The sequence below is a fragment of the Nyctereutes procyonoides genome, unplaced genomic scaffold (assembly GCF_905146905.1).
Source record: "Nyctereutes procyonoides isolate TBG_1078 unplaced genomic scaffold, NYPRO_anot_genome, whole genome shotgun sequence".
Lineage (NCBI taxonomy): Eukaryota > Metazoa > Chordata > Mammalia > Carnivora > Canidae > Nyctereutes > Nyctereutes procyonoides.
Genome location: NW_026575147.1, coordinates 15,269,519 through 15,290,234, shown reverse-complemented (window position 1 = coordinate 15,290,234; position 20,716 = coordinate 15,269,519). Strand labels below are relative to the sequence as shown.

Sequence of the window (20,716 nt, the reverse complement as noted above, 5' to 3'; positions counted from 1 at the left end):
GGTGTTAATCATAGATTAAAGTTAAAAACATTTTAGAGTTGATACTATTTCAGAGTTCACACCATGGACTATGGGCAATTTTAGATAGATTAAGGACTTAATTTTTTTTAAATTAAAACTCATGGAAGAAGTAGGCTAGTATCTTTTATACCTTGGAGAAAGGACAGGTTTCTTAAAATATAAAAAGCAGTGGCTATAAAAGAAAAAATAGCTTCGACTATATTAAAATTGAGAACTTTGGCAAGTGGGGCAATAAATCTTAAAGAAAGTGAAAATCAAATTATAGAATGGGAGTTCACAGTAAACATAACTGAGAAATGATTGCTATCAAGAATAGACAAAGAGAATTCCTACAAGTGAGCGAGAAAAGAAGAAATAGCCCTGTAGAAAACAAACAACATGAACAAGCATCTCACAGAAGAGGAAAACACACACAGTAAACGTGAACAGGATCTCAGCATCATTAGTGACCAGAGACCCATTTGGCAAGAATTAAGACATCTGCTAATGCCAGCTGTTGAGGAGGACGTGGCTTCACGGGGTCTCATAATCATTGCTTGTAGAATGGGTACAATACTTTGGAAAAGGGATCTGGTCTTATCTTCTGAAAGTAAATATACCTGTAACCTAGCACTTCAACTCCTTTGTATCTACCCAAGAGAAATCATGCACTCCTATACCAGGAAATGTAAAATAAGTTGATTGTAGCACTGTTCACAGGAGCAAAAACCTGGGAACAGTCTAAGTGTTCACCAGTAGGGGAGTGGATGAAAAAAACTATAGTTTTCATATGATACAAATACATTGTATAGTCGTCATAGTGAATGAACAACATCGCCACCCAATTATATAGATGAATCTTAGCTGTCTAGTCTAGTAAGTCCAACAAGTAAGACCCAAAAGATTACATACACATAGCATTATAAGCTTTTTCCAGAAAGTTTTTTTGGAATATATCAGATGAACCAAAAGGATATAAAAAGGAAAGCAAGAAAATGATGGATGGGTGATTCCAGAGACTGGTTATAGGGGCGGGGGCTAGAATTGAAGGGGAATGACCACATGATTAGATGTAGATTATTGTGAGGGTGCTATCTTTTATTGGGGACAATAGGTTTCAGAGTGCTTATTACTTCATTAAAAATAACTAATTAGATAACCAGCTTTTTAAACATTTTGTAGATTTATTTTATTTTATTTTATTTATTTTATTTTATTTATTTTATTTTATATTTTATTTTATTTATTTTATTTTATTTTATTTTATTTTATTTATTTTTTTATTTATTATTTTAGAGAGAGAGAGACAGCAAGTGCCTAAGAGCAGGGAGAGGGGCAGAGGGAGGGAGAGAATCTCAAGCAAACTCCCCACTCAGGGCAGAGCCTGACACAGGACTTGATCTCATGATCCTGAGATCAACTGAGCAGAAATCAAGTCAGATGCTAACTGACTGAGCACCCAGGCTTCCCTAGATAACATTTTTAAAAGAGAACCACGTGTGTACCAGTGATGAGTATTTTGAACCAAGGTTAATTCTATTTTGTGCGCCTAAATTCCAGTTGAAAATTTTTTTTTTTCAGAGTTCATTGAACACGTTACTCAGCATCAGGAGTTACCCTAGAGATTGCCTGGACATATAGAGGCAAATAAGATGGATTCCCTATCTTGTAGGCTAACAGTAGAAATGAACACTGGCAATAAGTGGGTGAAGCCATGTACTATACTTCATGGTGCAAAGAAGGGGGAGCAGTTAATTCTACATGTCTGGACCTTGCCTCCACACCCTCTCACTCTGCTCTCCCCACCCTCCCCTGCCAGCCCTCCTCTCAGCATATCGATAGAATATTTAGACCTCTGTTGGATTGCTTGTTTCATTCATACTACAGAGTTCATTCTTTATAACGTGTCCATCTCATATGTTCAACCTCAAACTCTTTGAATCCAAGGACTTTTTATCATTCTCAGATGCCCCCCAAAATATCTTGAATAATACTCATGTTTATTATTTCATTAAAGATTTGAGTCCCTGCTGTGATGCGGGCACTTGCATGTACACAATATATCCTTGAAAAATGAGCTAATGAATACAAGAGTGGAATATAGAAATTAATAGACATTTACTGAATTCCTTTACATGATTTGTGCTAGGACTTGTGATGCTCATAAGACACTTAAGATAGTCTGTTCAGTCTTATTGTGAAGATGACTTAATCAGAAGACAGAAAACAGTATCATTGGGGATTTAGTGTGAATAACCAAAGAAGTGACTGTGTAAAAATGTGGAACATTATATATAGAGAAAAGGAGAACTACTATAAAAATAGGTCTTTTCTTGACTTGCAAATTGTGTCTTCAACCAAAATTTAAAGCTATTTTGTCTCTGACTTTTCAATTTACATAGGTGGGCAAGTTTCCTTTTTTTTTTTTTTTTTTAAAGAGAGAGAAGTGGGGAAGGGACAGAGGGCGAGGGAGAGAGAGAATCTTAAGCAGGCTCCATGCCCAGCACATTGGGCTCAATCTCACAACCCTGAGGTCATGATCTGAGCTGAAATCAAGAGTTAGACTTTTAAAAGACTGAGCCACCCAGGCACCCTAAGCTGCGAAATTTAAAAAGGAAAACTATGGAACTAAGTGATACCAAGTGTTTTTTTCACAGGCGGTAACAATTTCTGATACTAGCAAGTGTATCACTTGATTACAGTTCAAATATAATAGGCTTACTATTAAATATCCTTAGCTTTGTGATTGTACTTTGTAGCTGAAAAGTATTCTACATAAACACCACTTTGCAGATAAGGAAACGGGTCCATAGAGTGGAACAGCTTTATTTATGCACAGAAAGTGATAGGATTAGAACCAAGTCTCCCGCTTCTGGTTTAGTTTTTCTCATGTTATGGGATGTTGCCCTATGGAACCTAGATGCTTCAAAGTTGCTTTTCATGCATTTCAGTGCCTTGAAAGCTTTTTTTTGTCCTTTGAATTTTAAGAAAATGGTCTGAAATAGAAAAAATACTGACCTTTTCAGAAATCTGGAGATCTGAATACAACTTCAAAATTCAGCTCTAATAACTAAGATTAGCTCAACGTTTTACAGGTCGTTTCCCCTCTTTGAGACTTTTAATGTCTGCCAATTTTAACGCCCTCTTAGCTAAAGCCGAGCTACATTCCCTAGGATCTGCTATATGGGCTATCAGTGCACCTGGTTTGATTAACCAATCATTAAATAAGCCTGGACTTCCTACATAAAATTACCTGGTTCCTTTGTGGTCCCACATGTTCAATGCTTACCAGTTTTTCTTCTGCATAGTAAACTCCTTGAGGGCACTGACCGTGTCTATTTACTGCAGGATTCTTAATACCAAATTGTTGAATGAGTGAACATCTCTTTTAAATAACTACTGTTGCTTTAGGATTTCTCTGTTTGCATGTTTTTTTAGTAAAGGAAGATAATAGTATTTGAAAACTGTTAATTTGAGTAATTGGTACCTTTGCTATTTATATGAGTTGTCTTCACTTGATTATAAAGGATTTTTTTAAATCATTTAGTATGAACACCTTCCTTTCTCAGTTTCTCATTTGTGTTTATTATCAATAACACATTAGTAGAGATTCTGCATAATACTATGACCTCCTTAAGTCCTCGCACATTATAATAAAATCTCATTCTTTAGGGTAAGATAGAAACAGATTCCGTTTGTAAATTTAACTTACAATGGGTTATTATAATAATCATGTCCTTTATTTCTATAGTTATAATCGCTGGTTATGTCAAGCAAGATCTGAGGATCTATCTGATATTGCTTCTCTAAAAGCCTTATACCAAACAGGTGAGTAACTTTTCTTTTGCTAATTAAGGACCTTCCCTAACACACTGTTAGAAACTTTTTCTCTGATTTTGTATGTTTTATCTTAAAAAAAAAATTGTTTTTATACTAATGGGGATAGTTTTGCTCATTATCAAGATCATAAAAATAATATCTCAACCTAGACATTTTCATCTTGCAATTCTACATTGGCTAACTTTATTTCTTCTTTATGTCCTTTTTCTTACCTTTTAACATTTTTTCTACTTTTAAAAATACCATCCACCTGCTATTCAAAATTCATACCTTATATAAATATATGATAGAAATATATATAAATATATATAAATATATGATAGAAAGTTCTCAGATTTCCACTCTTTTTCCATTAGATTTCTTTTTCAGCTAGTACTTGTTAATTTCCAATTAGTTTTTCCTGGATCACTAATGTTATTAAAAGTTGTAGTGAACTTAAACAAGAAACTATTTATAAAAAGGTCTTTCCCTGCAGCCTTACCTTTGGCTGTCCCTTATTTAAAACCTGTAAGAAGCCTTATCTTAAAAGTAAGGCAAGTCATCAAACCTCATGAAGTTTAAAAAAAAAAAAAAAGTATTGTTTTCCACAGTGAAAGATAATCTAAAGATGAAAATTTTTTTAAAAAGTAAGTCCTGATTTTCAGTCTTTTATATCTGTGTAGAATATTTTTATGATATTAGAGTCCAATCTTGGAATGAAGTCCCTGGGTACTGATCACATTTCCTGTTCACAGGTGTTGATAACTGTGGTCGTACAGTGATGGTGGTAGTTGGAAGAAACATTCCTGTCACGTTAATAGACATGGACAAGGTAAGCCATAAAAAGGCTCTGTTTTACACATAATGTTGATTTTTACAGTTAGTAGGATATGAATTTGGAATCAGGACTTAGAAGATGGGGCATAATTGTGTGAACCTGGGCCGAGGAGCGGCCCTGGGTCTGTATTTTGGCACATACCACTTCAGTAAGTTAGGGGTTTGGTTTTATTCTGTAGGAGAAACAAAAATTCTGGAATGCCATAATGTGATCTCCAAAAATGCAGCTGCTCTGTTTCGGGTATGACGCAAGTCGCAAGTTTTGGGTTGGAATCACTCTGGATTATAATTGTACTAACAATCAAATACTGCTTTTCTTGAAAAAAGAAAAATTAACTCTTGAGTCTCTATCTGAAGAGAAGTCAGAGATGTAGTATAGCATAAATCCATGATTCCTTCATCTGGAGGCAAAGGACAGAAATAGCTGATTCATAAAAAAAAATGGTATTAATGGCAAATAAAAATAAGAAAATAATTCTGCTTTTAAAAATGATTAGTGGGCAGCGCGGGTGGCTCAGCAGTTTAGTGCTGCCTTCGACCCAGGGCATGATCCTGGGGACCCGGGATCGAGTCCCTCGTCGGGTCCCTCCGTGGGTCCTGCTTCTCTCTCTGCCTGTGTCTCTGCCTCTCTCTCTGTGTGTCTGTCATGAATAAATAAATAAAATCTAAAAATAAAAATTTTTAAAAATTAAAATGATTAATAATCCAAAAAAAACAAAAACAAAAATGAATCAGGATGAGATACCTTTTTTCACCTTCAAAACTTAGCCAGAACTTTTAAATAATAATCATTGTCATCAAAGATGAAATAAAATGATAAAAGTGGTCACATCTGTTCACCCAGGAATTCTATTCCTGAGAATTTGTACTAAGGAAATAATCTGAAGTATGGAAGTAACTACCACCCCTGAAACTGCCCAAGTTGGAATACTCATTGAATCTGCAAAATAAATCTGTAAATCTTAGAACATCAGTTTTATTAGAAACTTACTGTAAGAGAGGAGAAACACTAATAAATCATTCCTAACTATAGTAACAAATTATGTACTTAAAAATGTAAAAATCACATCCATTTTTAAGATAAAACAGAGTTGTAATTGCTTCTGGCTAAGCATTTAGGCTCCTGGTCCTGGTGTTTGGGTACAATATAGAGGCATTGGAGTTGGCATGTTACAACAGGCTCATTTGTAGCACAGAATTGTAACTTAAATTCCCAATATGTACCTACGATGTACCCACAAGTGGAATGTTATATGACCCTTCAAAATTATGGTTTTAAAGGCAAGTACTGTAGAGAAATATTTATAACATAGTATCAGTAGGAGAAAAAGTGATACATTAAATTGCCTATACACTGACCTTAACTTTTTTTAAGCATAAAGATAAAAACTCAAAATGTAAATATTTCAAAATGGATTTCATGGTTTTAGGGAGAATTTGTTTTCTACTTTTTTTTTTTTTGTCATGTGGCTATACCTCCTTATAATGAAAAAATCTGAAGTTAAAGATGGGGAACTTAATACTGAAAATGAGTATTTTAATTGCCCTGGGGTAGAGAATGGATAGAAAGAGGACCAGAAACAATCCAGTAGAAGCAGAAATAATAGTAAAAATACACACACAGAGGAAAAACTCAACTGATGTAAATGATACCATTAGTAAATTTCTACTTGTAGTCATTTGTTTTGTGTTATCAACAATCAATATGACATTCATTCTTATCATTATCATAATGTGATTGATACCAATAAAAGCATAAATCTCTGCATTTGATTTTGGTGTGCACTTGCTTGGTGTTCTGGATATTCATGATGTATCATATAACATAATCCTGGTCCGAACCAGCAAACTAGAAAGATAGTGTGTTTTCTTAGTGCCCTCCCCTGTCAGTTCTGATAACAGTTGGATGCTAATCCGTCTCAGTCCACTCATGTTAATGCCAAGGACTCTCCTGAGGAGAATTGGGAAATTGCCTGTTTGATAATAATCTTTCAATTGGTAACTCTTAGCTTCCTCTATGTCGTCATTTATAGCTATACTACTGGGTCACCCTGGCCCTGCCCATATTGTATCTCTGCTTTGTGTTTAATGTTTCTCTTAAATTTCATCCTTCTTGTAATGGAATATTTCTCTACTGTTTCTCTAATGTGACCCAGATCATCATAAATTTTGAGTCTTTCGGAGCGTTAGAAATACTGCCCAGCCCATTACCATCTACTGACTAAACCTGTTCTCATTTTCCTCATTCAGATCAACATTAAAGATGCCAAGAAAAATAGTCCTCAAAGTGAGCCATGAGAGGGAGGCATCACTCATAATATATTTGTGTACTAATTCTTGGTTGCATGAGAGCCATAAGTCTGTATCCCAGTAGCAGCTGCCAAAATTTTCATTGAGTTCAAGCAGAAACCTCAAGAGAGATCAGAAGTCTACAAATTGTACTTGTAATGATATTGATATTGGTATCGTAGAGAGGGAAAACCGGGCAATTGACCAAAGAACTCTTAAGAATATATGAAGAGTTATTTAAGACTGGATGTTCTTCTCCACCACTTACAAGGCCAAAAGGGATCCTATTGTAGCATTTCTGAGAATTACTAAAATAAAAAAAAAAGAGAGAGAGAAAATTACTAAACACTGGCATGGTTCATTTTCTTGAAGCTTTTTTAAAAAGAGAATTGATACTAATTAGTTAGAGATGTCCATCTGCAGTGCCAAGGGCATGGATTAGACTAATCTTCTGGATTTTGCCTTACTCTTGGTTCTGTGAAATAGACCACAGTGCAAGATGATCTTACTTTTACTTCTCTTTTTCCTAGGCTCTCTTATATTTTATCCATGTAATGGATCACATTGCTGTGAAGGAATATGTATTAGTATATTTTCACACACTGACCAGCGAATACAATCACCTGGACTCTGACTTCCTGAAGAAACTCTACGATGTTGTTGATGTCAAGTTAGTTATTTTTGCAAATTATGAAGAGGGGAAATAGCTTCTTTCTTTCCTAACATTAATCAATAAGGAAACATTGCTCATATTCTGTGAAAAGATTTCACAGATAACATAGATTTTTATAAAAAATAGATAAGATGTTTTTATATGGGGAGGCCCTTCTTAACTCTAACATTTTGCATCTAAGTACATTCCTGTGTAAACTTTTCCCTGCTTTTAAACATCTTGAAAAAGTGTTGGGATCATTACCAATCTTTGTATATAAAGTAACAAAAACAATGCTTTCCATTAGTAAGGTGTGTTATATTACTTTTATCAAAATATGTTTATAAATATTATCTCATTTGACCCAGTGACCCATGAGTATGTTAATCTCTTATCCCAGAGATTCTAGTGCAATATATAAAAAATTTCTTAAATATGATTTTACTTTGTTCTACCTGTAGATGGCTCTGTCACGGCTAAGAGTAACAATATCTTATATAAAACAGGTACTTTAAATAATGAAATGTTCTCTGAATCATTTTTTGACATTTTACCTAAAATTCAATAAGTAGAGTTATTTTTAATTTTTTCCTATATTTCTGTATTTTAGCAAAGAGTTCATTATCCATAACATGACATACTGACCCTTGTTTTTATTTCAAATCAGATACAAGAGGAATTTGAAGGCTGTTTATTTTGTTCATCCAACATTTCGTTCAAAGGTACAGTGTGTTTCTTTTTGGCTAAATCTTGAATTTCAGTGCACTGCATGCCCGCATATTAAGCTCTGTTTCAAGATCTTGATTCTTACTATCACCCCTGTGACTGCTGATTTCTTTGTTTACCATTCATCTTAAGTGGTACTGAGTTGTGGTCCTAACACTTTGGTCCCATTTTAACTCCAGTGTCATTGTAGGCAATTCATATAAGCCTCTTTGTGCTCTTTGTGCTTTGGGCTTTGCTCATACCCTTGATATAGAATATACTTTCCTTCCTCCACTCATGGCTAACTTCTATTTGCCCTTCAGATCTCTGCTTCAAACAATTGCTTTCCATAAAGAACCTTCCCCAACTAATTCTGCAACTAGTAGGTACTCCTGCATTGTACCCCTGTAATATTTTAGTCTTCTGTTGTTATGTTTTTCATTCTCGTTACTTAATTTTCTACCTTGTGTTAGCCTGCAAGACTTGTGGGAGTTAGAATACAGCTAGCTTGCTCTTTTACTCTCCATAATATCCAGTCTTACATCTTGACTTCATCAAGACATATACTCTTTTAGTCCTTCTGAAAATATCTTTTTTTTTTTTGTCTTTATTTCCTTATCTATCCAGCCTAAAACTCATGTTCTGTCATTTCAGTCATTGCTGTTAATGCCTAAAATAACCTGTGATCTCTTATTCTTTCATCACCCTTGCCCATCAAAACCTGGTCATGAGATATTTCATAACTCTGCTTTCTTCACTCCCGTATCTGGGTTGCTGAGCACAGGTGGAGAAGTCTTAGAGCCATGTGATTTTGGGCTTCTAAGCAGACTTATGGAGCTTTCACTGGTAAGGGGCCTGTGTTATTTCACTGGACTGTGTCCCAGCAGGGCTCTCCACTGTCCTCAAGCCCATTCCTACCAGCAGATCCTCATTCCAGATGTTGATCTGGCCTTGTTCTTAACCAAGAAATTTAAAACATCAGTAAAGAGCTGTCTGTTTTCTCCCCCAGACTTACCTGCCATCTGTTCCTATCATTGCTTCCTTTTCTGTCATAAAATTGGGTTTCTTCTTAATGAAGAGCAGCCCCTCTAGCTGTGATCTGGATCTCATAGTAATAATAGCTAATGTTTTCTAAGCACTTAGTATGTTCCAGCTCTTCCCATGGGTTATCTTGCTTATGTCTTAGATCTACAAAGGAGATAGTAGTATTATGCCCATTTTACAGGCAAAGAAATTGATGTTTGAGAGTTTAAATAACTTTTCCAAGGTAAGCAACTATTAAGTAGCAGAGGCTGGGTTTAAATCTAGACATTTTAATTGTAGAGTCTCCACTCATAACTACACAATATATTTCCATCTCCTCAGGACCTTCTCTTTAGCAATTTTTATCTTTCTCCTCCCATTTTTCTGGATCTAAATCACCCACTTTTAAACATACTAAAGCCTTCACTTCTCTCTCTTCCCCTTAACAACTAAAATTTTTAGTATGATCTACAATCTATGTTCATTGTCTTCCATTTTCTGAATACCTTAAGTTCTGGTCCAAATCCCACTCTGACAACTAAAGCTACTTGCAGCAAAACTACTGATCATCTTTATTCTACCTGTTTTCCTTGCAGCCTTGATCACAGATGGTCCCTTCTTCCTTGAAACACTTTGTCTTGGCTTCCTTGAAACTTACTTTGCCGAGTTTTCTCCCACTTCTAGCTGCTACCTCTCAGTTCCCTGTGCTGTGCCTTCTCTCTGCTCATCCTTTGAGTATTAATGTTCCCAAGCTCTCATCCTTTTCTTTCATTCTTTCATCACCTTCTTTCATTCCTGTGTCTTCAACAACCCTCAAAATTATATGCAGTTCCCAAACACATGTCAGGGGAGGCAGTGAAGCCAATAGGCCCAAGACTCAGGGAATGAGTTAAGAAGCCTAAAATTTATACTTTAGGGCCTTTTGCAAAAGTTGACCAACCTCAGGTCTAGGCAAAACAAATCAAAACAAAAAAAAATGCCAAACCCTGATTATATCAGTGGGATTTGGAGAAAAAGAGGATTTATTTCAGCATAAAGCCCAGGATATAGTTATTTATTAGATGAGTAGGGGTGAGAGAAATGACTGTGTCATCCATGACTCCCAAGTGTCATCAGATAAAGGAGATCATGGATTGGGATATCAATTTGAGAGTCCCCATCAAGTAAATAGAGCTTTCACTCTTTAACTATGTTAATGAATTAAGTTGCAAAGAGGACAACTAAAGAGAGAGCCCTGGGATCAAGGAAGGAGATCAAGGAGAAGTAATCTAAAAATCAGCAGAGGAGCCAAGATTGACTAATGCTCTGGGAGCCAGTGGACAAGAAAAGCATCAAAGACAGTAGAAGCAGTCATTATTTTAAAGCACTGTGGAGAAATTAAGTTAAGTAGTAAAAAGTCTTCATTACACTTCATAATTAAGAGATGAATGAAGGCTTCACTGAAAGAATGGTTTTCACTTTGGGATTTCTCGATTTCTCATTGTTTACAAAATTATTGAATTTCTCATCCAAATACTATCTTTAAAATGTGCATGAAATATTTTAAGTAATTTTTTTAAAAGTTACAAATTTCCTTTTGGTCCCTTAGTAAGTGCTAATTATGCTTATGAGAATACTGTTTGGCCAGGCTTAAAAAAAATGTACAGTGTTGGAACAGTTCGTTAAATGAAGGGCTTTTCCTGTTCTGTTCAGTTCTGATTACATGGTCTTATCAGATACTGTCTATTATCAGCTTTTCCACTATTTTGTTACACTCGGTGGGTAGCTGATTTTTTTCAAGATTTCAGGGTTTAAAATAACTATTTAAAAATCAATTGTATATTTTAGCAACAAACAATCCAAATGAAATTTTAAAAGTAATATTATTTATACTAGCATCAAAATATATTGAATACTTAAGGATAAATATGACCAAAGACGTGGAAGACTTGTGCACTGTACAAGACATTCATGAGAGAAATTAAAGGAGACCTAAGTAAAGGAAGACATATTTTGGACTGGAAGACTTAACATTGTGAAATTCTATGCTTGTTCAATGTGTTGATTCAATGGCAACCAAAATTTCAGCAAGCTTTTTTTGTAGAAATTGACCGATAAAAATCCAAAGAATTTAAATAGTCAGAACTATTTTAAAAGAAAACCAAAGTTGGAAGACCAACACTCCCTGCTTTCAAAGCTTATTCTAAAGCTACAGTACTCAAGACATTGTGAAGTATTGGGATAAAGATAGATATATAGATCAGTGGAGCAGAATAGAAAATCTAGAAATAGTCGCATGTGTATATAGATAATTGGTACTTGAGAAGAGTGCGAAGTCAGAACAGTCTGTTCAATAAATGATACTGGAGCGATTAGATATCCATATGCAAAAAAAAAAAAAAGAACTTTGATCCATGTCTTGCATCACATGGAAACTAACTGGAAATTGATCAAAGACCTAACTTGTAAAATGTAAATCTATTAAACTTCTAAAAAGAAAATATAAGAGAGAAAGCTTTGCTGACTTTGAATAAAACAGAGATTTCTTAGATACAACACCAAAGCACAATACGTAAAAGAAATTAGACCTCATCAAAATTAAAAACTTCTGCCTTTTTAAAGATGGTTAAGAAAGTAAAGTAAAAAGACAAGTCACAGCCAGAGAGAAAATCTTTGTAAATAAAGCATTTATCTGATAAAGGATTTCTCTTTAGAATAAAGAAATCTCAAAAATCACTAAGAAGAATACAACTCAATTTAGAAATGGCAGAAGATTTGTGCAAATATTTCCCCAAAGAAAACATATAATGTCAGATAAGCACATAAAAAGATGTTTAACATAATTAGTCATTAGGAAAGTGCAAATTAAATCGAATGATATACCATTGCACTCCCGTTAGAATGGCTAAAGACTGACCATATCAAATGTTGGTGAGAATGTAGAACTAGTATTCTCATATGCTATAACATTTTATATTTGGATCAGTGATCCGAGTTATAGAAACCTTGGAACACAATTTGGCAGTATATTTATAGAAGTAAAGGTATACCTACCATGTGACCAGCCATTCCAGTCCTAGTATTTATGTGAGACAAATGAAAGTATATCCATACAAAGACTTCTACACAGATGCTTATAGTCCAAAACTGGAAATAGCTGCATACCCATCACTGGAAGAATTAATAACCAAACTATGGTATATCCATACCATAGTTTGGAATACAACTCCGTAGTAAAAAAAGAATGAACTGTTAATACAGTTGCAGCAACACAAATGAATCTCAAAATAATTATGCTGAGTAAAAGAAGCCAGACAAGTATAACACATTGTTTCATTCATATAAAATTCCAGGGCATACAAACTAATGTGTAATTATAGGAAGTAGAGCAGTGATTACCTCTGAGCAGGGAAAAGGGGTGGGAGGGAGGAATTACAAAGGATACTGAGAACCTTTGGTAGTGATGGCTATGTCCTTTTTCTTGATTATGATATGAAACCATTTTCATGGGTGTATGGATATACCAAAACTTAACAAATTGTATACTTCAGTTATGTGCAGTGCATGCGTATTAATTACATCTTAATTAAAAGACACATTTTTTAAAAACTGCAGTGAGAGACCACTACACTTCCATCAGAATAGCCAAAATTTAAAAGACTGGCAATGCCAATGTTGCCAGTGACGTGAAGCAGCTGGAATTCTCCTACATCATAAGTAGGAATTGGAAACTGTGCAAGTACTTTGAAAAGAGTTATGAAAATCTCTTATAAACTAAATATATACCTTGTCTGTGGGCCATCAGTGTCACTGCTAAGTATTTACCCAAATGAAATAAAAACATATGTGCCAAAGAATTCTCTAAGAATGTTCATAGCAGCTTTGGTCATAGCAGCCAAAGACTAGAAACAGCCCAGGTGCCCATCAATAGGATTATGAATAAGTAAGCTCTAGTATATTTTTATGATGGAATGTTTCTTGGCAATGAAAAAAAAACACACTACTGATATACAAAACCACACACAGGAATCTTAAAATTTAAACATTAAGCTGAGGGAAAGAACCCTTACATAAAAATCATGCTGTATGATTCCATTTTTATGAAATTCTAGAGCAGACAAAACTAATCCATGGTAGAAAAAAATCAAAACATTGTTTGCCGCTCTGGAGAGGGCCTTAAGAGAAGAGGAGCATGAGGGAGCTTTCTGGGGTAATGAAAATGTTTTATATCTGAGTAGGAGTTTTATATGTATAGTATGTATTTGCCTAAACAGCAAAAGTACACCAAAAATCTGTATGCTTCATCAAATGTAAATTTTATAGCAAAGAAACTGAATGAACATTGAACTCTAGTTAGAAAGACGAATGTTGTATTTGGGGACAGCTTACTGATAGCTGCAATTTACTTGGAAATAGAGCAAAAAAGGGCCTGGGTGGCTCAGCAGTTTACCAGCTGCCTTCAGCCCAGGGCGTGATCCTGGGGACCCGTAATCAAGTCCTATGTCAGGCTCCCTGCATGGAGCCTGCTTCTCCCTCTACCTTGTCTCTGCCTCTCTCTCTGTCTCTCATGAATAAATACTTAAAAAATATATATATATAGCAAAAAAGTAGAAGGGATCAACAGATGGATAAGTGATGGTAGATATGTGATAAGGAAAACATTAATGATTGTCTTAGATGTGTCTATACTGGTGTTCGTTGTAAAAATTCTTTCAACTTTAGTGAATAGACATTTTTATAACTTTCTTTACTTCTGTTACAAATTCAGATTTATCAGAATAGTGTTTCTTTGTACCAGACTTAGAAAAATACATAGCCACTGTTTGCTAAGATATGACTTTAATTCCTCCTCCACAGTAGAGTCTATAAATAGCTTATCCACCTTGCAACATTGATGTAAGCACATTACCAGAAATTTCAGTGTTAGAGCCACTAGCTTTGGCTGTCACTGGAATTGCTTCAGATAGGAGTCAGTGGCAGGCTGGGCAGAGGCTGAAGAAAAGATGTATAAAGTGAAAAGCGTTATGCTACCTCTTCATAATGTTTTGGGGTGGGGGAAATCAGGGAGGATTGAGAGAATAAAACCCATGTATAATGAAATCCACTGTTCTTTCATACTAAGTCAAAAACTCTAAATGGGATGTTTATAATTATAAAATAACAAGATGAAATCAAAGGATAGTAAAACAATTGAATCACACTGTTCTGATTTCGATACTCCTCAGATCTTTTCCAGGCCACTCCACCCAAAATGGTAATAAATTGACTGCTCATATAAATCAGTATTATTTTTCTTCTTCAAAGTTGACTAATATAAGGCAAACTAACAGAATGTAAACCCACTCTTGATTCTGGCTCCAGTATATTATTTTAGTGCACAGTTGTGTGAACAGTCTTTTCCTAGTTTATATTGTTTTGTGATCCTGTGTTCATGGCTTTGCATTTGTGAATAGTTTGTGAAAAAATTTCCAACACCCACAAAATATCACAGTAGTCTTTTTCAAATTTCAAGTTTTCATCAGTTCATTAAAATAGTAGATACTAAGTAATACAAGTTTATCTACATAAGTGTATATTCATGCCCTACAAATAATTGAGAATTAAAAGTTAAGCTATATAAAACTAAATTTTTTTAAAGTGAAGACAATGCTGAGTGTCAGCATTAAACAGAATATTTCTAACTGGGTTTCGCCGTCTGTCTACTTGAAGTAATTTTCTCTTGCCAATTCCTGGAGGATGTGAAGGAGGTAATGGCAGAAATTGGGATGGAGAAATGTGTTTCTCTTTCACAGATTGTACGCCTGAGGTCACTGACTAGTCTCCCCAACCCAGCCTTCTCATTGAGTTTACCACCGCCACCCCATTTTGTATAGTGTAGCATATTCAGGAGTCCTTTCATAGAACTGTATGTACAATTAAGAGGGACCTTAAAGATCATGTAGGTCTAACTTGCTCATTTTATAGATGAAAAAACTGAGGCGCAGATTGAAGTACAATGTACTTTTGTTGAAGTATGAAGAAATATTAAACCATTCCTAAGCAGTATTAATAATACCCAGTAATAATAATATACCCAGAAAATCTTACTCCTCCACTTGTTAATTCTTCCAGTGCATATGAAGTTCCTTCTTTTGTTGGGCATTAATTACATACTATGAATATAGTATTAAATAAGACATTTCCTGCATTGGGGAGTTTGCAAGTCTATAGAGAATATACATAGATAATATAATACAGAATGCTAATTACACAGTAACATGAGTAAACAAACTGTTGGAACATTTAGAAGCTCCTTTCCAGTTTTGGGTGGAGAGTGGTCAAAGAAGGCCTCTGAACTGGGGTGAATTTTGATCTGAGCTCTGAAGAACAATTGCCAGGCATACAAAAGCAGCAAGGAAAAAGGGTTTTGAGGCAGGAGAACAAAGGCACAAAAGTTTGCTCCTTAGGCCTTCATAGCTCTGTATTTTTCTCCCTTTTTCCAGAGAGCAGAAGCTCCTTGTATGTGTAGGTGTTCACATATTTCTGTGGGCCATTCATTGCATTTAGTACATTTTGTCTTAGTTGGTTGTTATTCTTATGCTAATAATCTAGCTCCTCTACTACAGTCCAAGCCCCCTTTAAAGGAATGGCTCTATTCTTGTTATCCTGTAAGATCTACAACTCAGTGCTTAGTACATAGATGACCAGTAGATGTTTAACTCCTTGCACAAATGCTTAATCTCTTAACACAGCCTTCAGATGCTTCTCTGTTGAGACTCTACAATCTTTTTTATTTTCTTAAGCTCTTTCTGGAATCTATAAGATGTCTATGACCTCTTCATAGCTCTTACTGGTTATTAACTACCTCTGTGGCTGGTTGTAGAGCTCCTAATCTGGAAGTTTTCACTAATCTAGTTTGCAGAAGTTTCTGTTAATTAGGTATGTAACAGCCTGTGCTTTAAAGAAGCTGATGTCAAAAACTGATTTGGGGTATGTAAGTAAGCGACTGTTTAATTTTACATAAGTTAACTTAACCTGGCTGTAGCAGTGCCAAGTGCCTCTTCTCCCCTCCATCACCCCTCTCCAAATAAACTTGGTAAAATGGGAGGGGATACGTTGCAGAGGGAAATGTTAATAATTGAGGCCTTGTGCCAATCATTGGTAGTGTAGCCAAAATAGAATAGTGATTCAGGCTATAAAAATCATTGTAAAATAAGTCCTATCTTTAGTTACTCATTCTTTATCAAATACTTTGAGAATGATGGTTCTGTCTGTATCTCATAAAACTTTAGACTATTACTCTATGATTGTCTGCCAAGTCCTAGGGAGATTATGGAAATGGACATAAGAAACTGAAATACTGAGAAATAGAAATCAGTGTTCAAAATGCAATGTAAATTTCAGGTGTTATAAACTCAATAGAAGAGAGAATCTAGAGCTGTAAGGGAGAAATGATAATGGAAGTGAGTCTCTACCAAGTGCAGATTTGGGATAGGATACTGATAAGTTAGTGCAGTGTTGTCTCTATACTTTCATGCCTTTTCTATAAGGAGGCACGAAGGAAATATGTCATATTAGGGGTATGGAATATGTGAGAGGCTTGGAACACCCCTGGTAAATGTGACAAGTTTGGCATCAGTGGCAGATGCCCAGAGTGTTGTGTATGTATAATATACAGTTACATGCATTTGTCGTACACTATGCCAGTGTGCATGTTTATATACACGCTTCCTTCTGTAAATAAAATGGAGATACCAACAATATTGTCCCTACCTTACAGAACTGTTGTGTAAGCCATTGGTATACATAACTAATTAGATTGGCAATTTAGATAGATGAACAATAATTTGTGAGTTCTAGCTGTTGCCTGGTTTATGTCAGTATTGTTTGCTACTAAGAATTTTTTGCTTTTTCGGAAGCCAACAAATTTGCTGACTAGCTTTTATAGATTGCATGTTATAAAGTGAAATGAGCAAAGGTGGCTCCAGACCCACAGAAGATTTGCTTTGACTGACTAAGAAAGAAACCACATGCCAGGTGTCAACTGAAAAATAAATGTAATGTATCAAATATTGGCAAAACTTTATTTTCAGTCTCACTTGAAAAAAAGAGTTTGTGAATTTGGAGATGTTAACCATTTTCAGAGTACCAATGAATCAATTACTCTACCAAATAGTGTAGGGGTTTTGCCCACAGTAAGAAGCATGTATCGCATGACAACATACTACACACATAGGACAGACACCTAACAGAAACAAAAGCTTCATGCAACACTTTGCTCAGCCTTACAATGTTACTCTGCTGTGTTTCCTTTTTTATCGTTTTTACTACTGTTCATAATCCATTAAACTGAATGCTGTATTCACTGATGAACTACAACCCACACTTTAAAAAACATTACTTATTAAAGGCTTTTTCGGACATAGGTTTCAATTTTGAATTATAGTTTCTATCTAGCATAAATCTTCAAAATCATATTTGTATTTGTTACTTTGGCCACTGGCTTAAGTTGTTTTTCTCTTCTATTAATCAGGTATCAACGTGGTTTTTTACCACCTTTTCTGTCTCAGGACTGAAGGACAAAATCCACCATGTGGACAGCCTCCACCAGCTATTCTCTGCCATATCACCAGAACAGATTGACTTTCCTCCTTTTGTCCTTGAATATGATGCCAGGGTAAGAAGTACCAGGAGTCCCCCCTTACCTAGTGCAGTAGTTTAACTATTCTATAGGACACTGCTTGCGAGCACAGCATCCTTTATTATAAGATGATATTAATGCAATTAGCAGGTTTTAGTAAACTTGATAGTATCACTTAACATTCTTTTCCTACAGTAACTAGGAAAACGCATTGTCCTAATAGAGGACCCCAACAAACTTTTCAATGAGAGATTTTTTTGCTGTTGGTTTGAAGCCAATCCTTGCTTATATTGTCCTTTTTCTACCACTTCTGCCTAATTTTCTTAGGATTGACTAGCTTTTCTGTGTTAGTGATAATGGCAATGGCTTAAAGATCTTAGAGTGATTTAGAAGTAGACATTTTAGGAAATAAAATCCACAGCATTTGGTGACTGAGTAAGCCATTAGGGGAGATGAAAGAGGAAGAATGCCTAATATGACTACCAAAGTTTTTTCTGCTGTGGGAAACTTGATGGATGGTATTGCGACCACAGTGTTCTTTGGAGGAAGAACATTGGGGTGAGGGGGTGGAGGAAGTGGAAGAGAAGAGATTGGTGGTGTGTGGTTTGTGACACACTAGGTTTCAGGTACCCTGTGGAGCACTGAGGTGGAGATCCAGTAAGTGGTTGGATATTACCTTGTAAGGAAATATTTTCCTTTGCTGGGAGAAATGACAAATAGAATCAGAGAAAAGGAATTGAGTATGGAGTTGGTTAATTTATTATCATGTTCAGTTGTGCCTTGCATGTAGTGGAAAAGACAGGGCATGATGTGTCATTGTTGGCTGGTTTCAGTGGGCTTCTATTTTCTAGGTCTTGGGTGACTTAGAATAGTGACATAAGTTTTATAGGAATGTAAGGAACCTTTGAAGGTGATTAGAAGATAATTTTTATCTATCTATATCAAAATGTTACAGAGACCATTTCAGAAAGGCTCCTGGTCAGCATTCTTACGGATACAAGATTTAGTCAAAGAAGAGAGTATACAAATTTGGCAACAGTTCTTCAAAGTTCTAAGACTATTTCCAGAAATAGAGAAAATAGATTGCTCAGAAAATATATTGCTCACAGTGTGAGACTAATATAAAAAGCTCTATTTCATAGCATTAAGAATTAGATTTGCCCTTCTTACTTTATCACAATTTAATGTAGATAGTAGAAACCTAAAAACATATGGTTGTAGAATGGAATGGGGAAATCTTAAAGATGGATAGTGAACCATTTCTTTTCAGATGAACTTCAAAATAGAGTTATCTCTTCAGGCATGTTTCTTAAGCATGGTTTCCATGCATGGTGAGGATATAGGAGTGGTTAGTATAACAGATCTTGATAGGAAACTCTGAAGTACCAAAAAAAAAAAAAGTTTTCATTAATTTTTTTCAAGTATCCTGAAATGCAACCAATCCTGGGATTTGTTTCTACCTAATTTTAAAAAATCTTTTTAATACCTGGTCAGATTTATAATCAGAAAGTAAATTTTCCTAGATCTTCTCTTATTTTCCTGGCTATGGTCCCAGGATCAATCTTACTCCAGAGCATCTGCTCTGAAAAATTTCAGAGCTTTTAGGGGCACCTGCCAGCACAGTTGATTAAGCGTGGGACTCATTTCCGCTCAGGTCATGATCTCCAGGTTGTGAGATCCAACCCTATGTTGGGCTCCACACTCAGTGTGGAGTCTGCTTGAGATTCTGTCTCCCTCTGTCCCTCCTCCTTTCCTCCCCTACCCCCTACATTGCTCACCCTGTCTCTAAAAAAAAAAAAAAAAAAAAAAAAAAAAAAGTTTTGATTCCCTTAGTTACTCAAATAACATTTAACCACCTACCATGTTCAAAACCAGTTAGAGTGAATGCTCCATTCATAACAAATAATGTAAATATACCACAAAGTACTGGTATTTTCTTTCTTTTTTTTTTTTTTTTAAGATCTTATTTATTTATTTGAGAGAGAGAGCACAGGCAGGGGAAAAGGGAGAAGCAAACTCCCCACCAAGTAGGGAGCCCAATGTGGAGCTCAGTCCCAGGACCCTGGAATCATGACCTGAGCCAAAAGCAGACCCTTAACTAACTGAGCCACCCAGGTGCCCCAAAGCACTGCTATTTTCATCTCTCATTCTCCATTCCTATTACCTACATTAATGCTAAGCATTTCTGTTTATGGTTTACTAAAACACAATTTGTCAGATACTTTCCTTAAAAATGAGAAATGAATCCTAAGTCCCATAAATGTAATCAGAGGTCCATCTACCATAAAGTTAACTGTCTTCATTTTTATTAAGATGAAGTTAGCCAAATGAAGTCAGAAAATTTGCCCTTACTCTTCTGTTTTGTTCCATCATTCTATATTAAGATTTGGCACACAGTGAGACAACCCAGTCTAACAAAATAAACTGGGCATTAAATATGAATACATGAGGATTGAAATTCAGGCACTTCTGGTCACTATGAGGTGAACTTCGGTGAGTTATGCAAGCTGTGTGATCATCAGTTTCTTCTGTAAAAAGAGGATGTTACCTACCTCATAGCATTATGTGAGGATATAAAGGGATAAAGAAAAGTGCTGTTATAAAGTATCAGGCATATAGAATATCCAGCAAGTAATAATGTTATTTAAAAATATTATCCTGATTACCTCTGCTTACTCTACACCAGCTCTGGCTGACTGCAGCGGAGCTGTTTTGAAGGCTGAGCACCTTGTCCAGGGTCAGGCATGTGCTAGATATTGTACATACATGATCTCATTGACTATAAATCCTTT

At 35.5% G+C, this 20,716-nt stretch overlaps 1 protein-coding gene across 2 annotated transcripts in view; it reads left to right on the top strand.

Moving 5' to 3' along the window:
* GDAP2 (ganglioside induced differentiation associated protein 2) overlaps nucleotides 1-20,716 on the top strand; it is an 80,234-nt gene that overhangs the window by 37,968 nt on the left and 21,550 nt on the right. For both annotated transcript variants that reach the window (XM_055312126.1, XM_055312127.1), the window contains exons 9-13: nucleotides 3,752-3,828; nucleotides 4,575-4,651; nucleotides 7,476-7,615; nucleotides 8,265-8,319; nucleotides 17,817-17,960. In XM_055312126.1, the coding sequence (XP_055168101.1) occupies nucleotides 3,752-3,828; nucleotides 4,575-4,651; nucleotides 7,476-7,615; nucleotides 8,265-8,319; nucleotides 17,817-17,960 (493 nt within the window). The remainder of the gene's footprint in view (nucleotides 1-3,751; nucleotides 3,829-4,574; nucleotides 4,652-7,475; nucleotides 7,616-8,264; nucleotides 8,320-17,816; nucleotides 17,961-20,716) is intronic.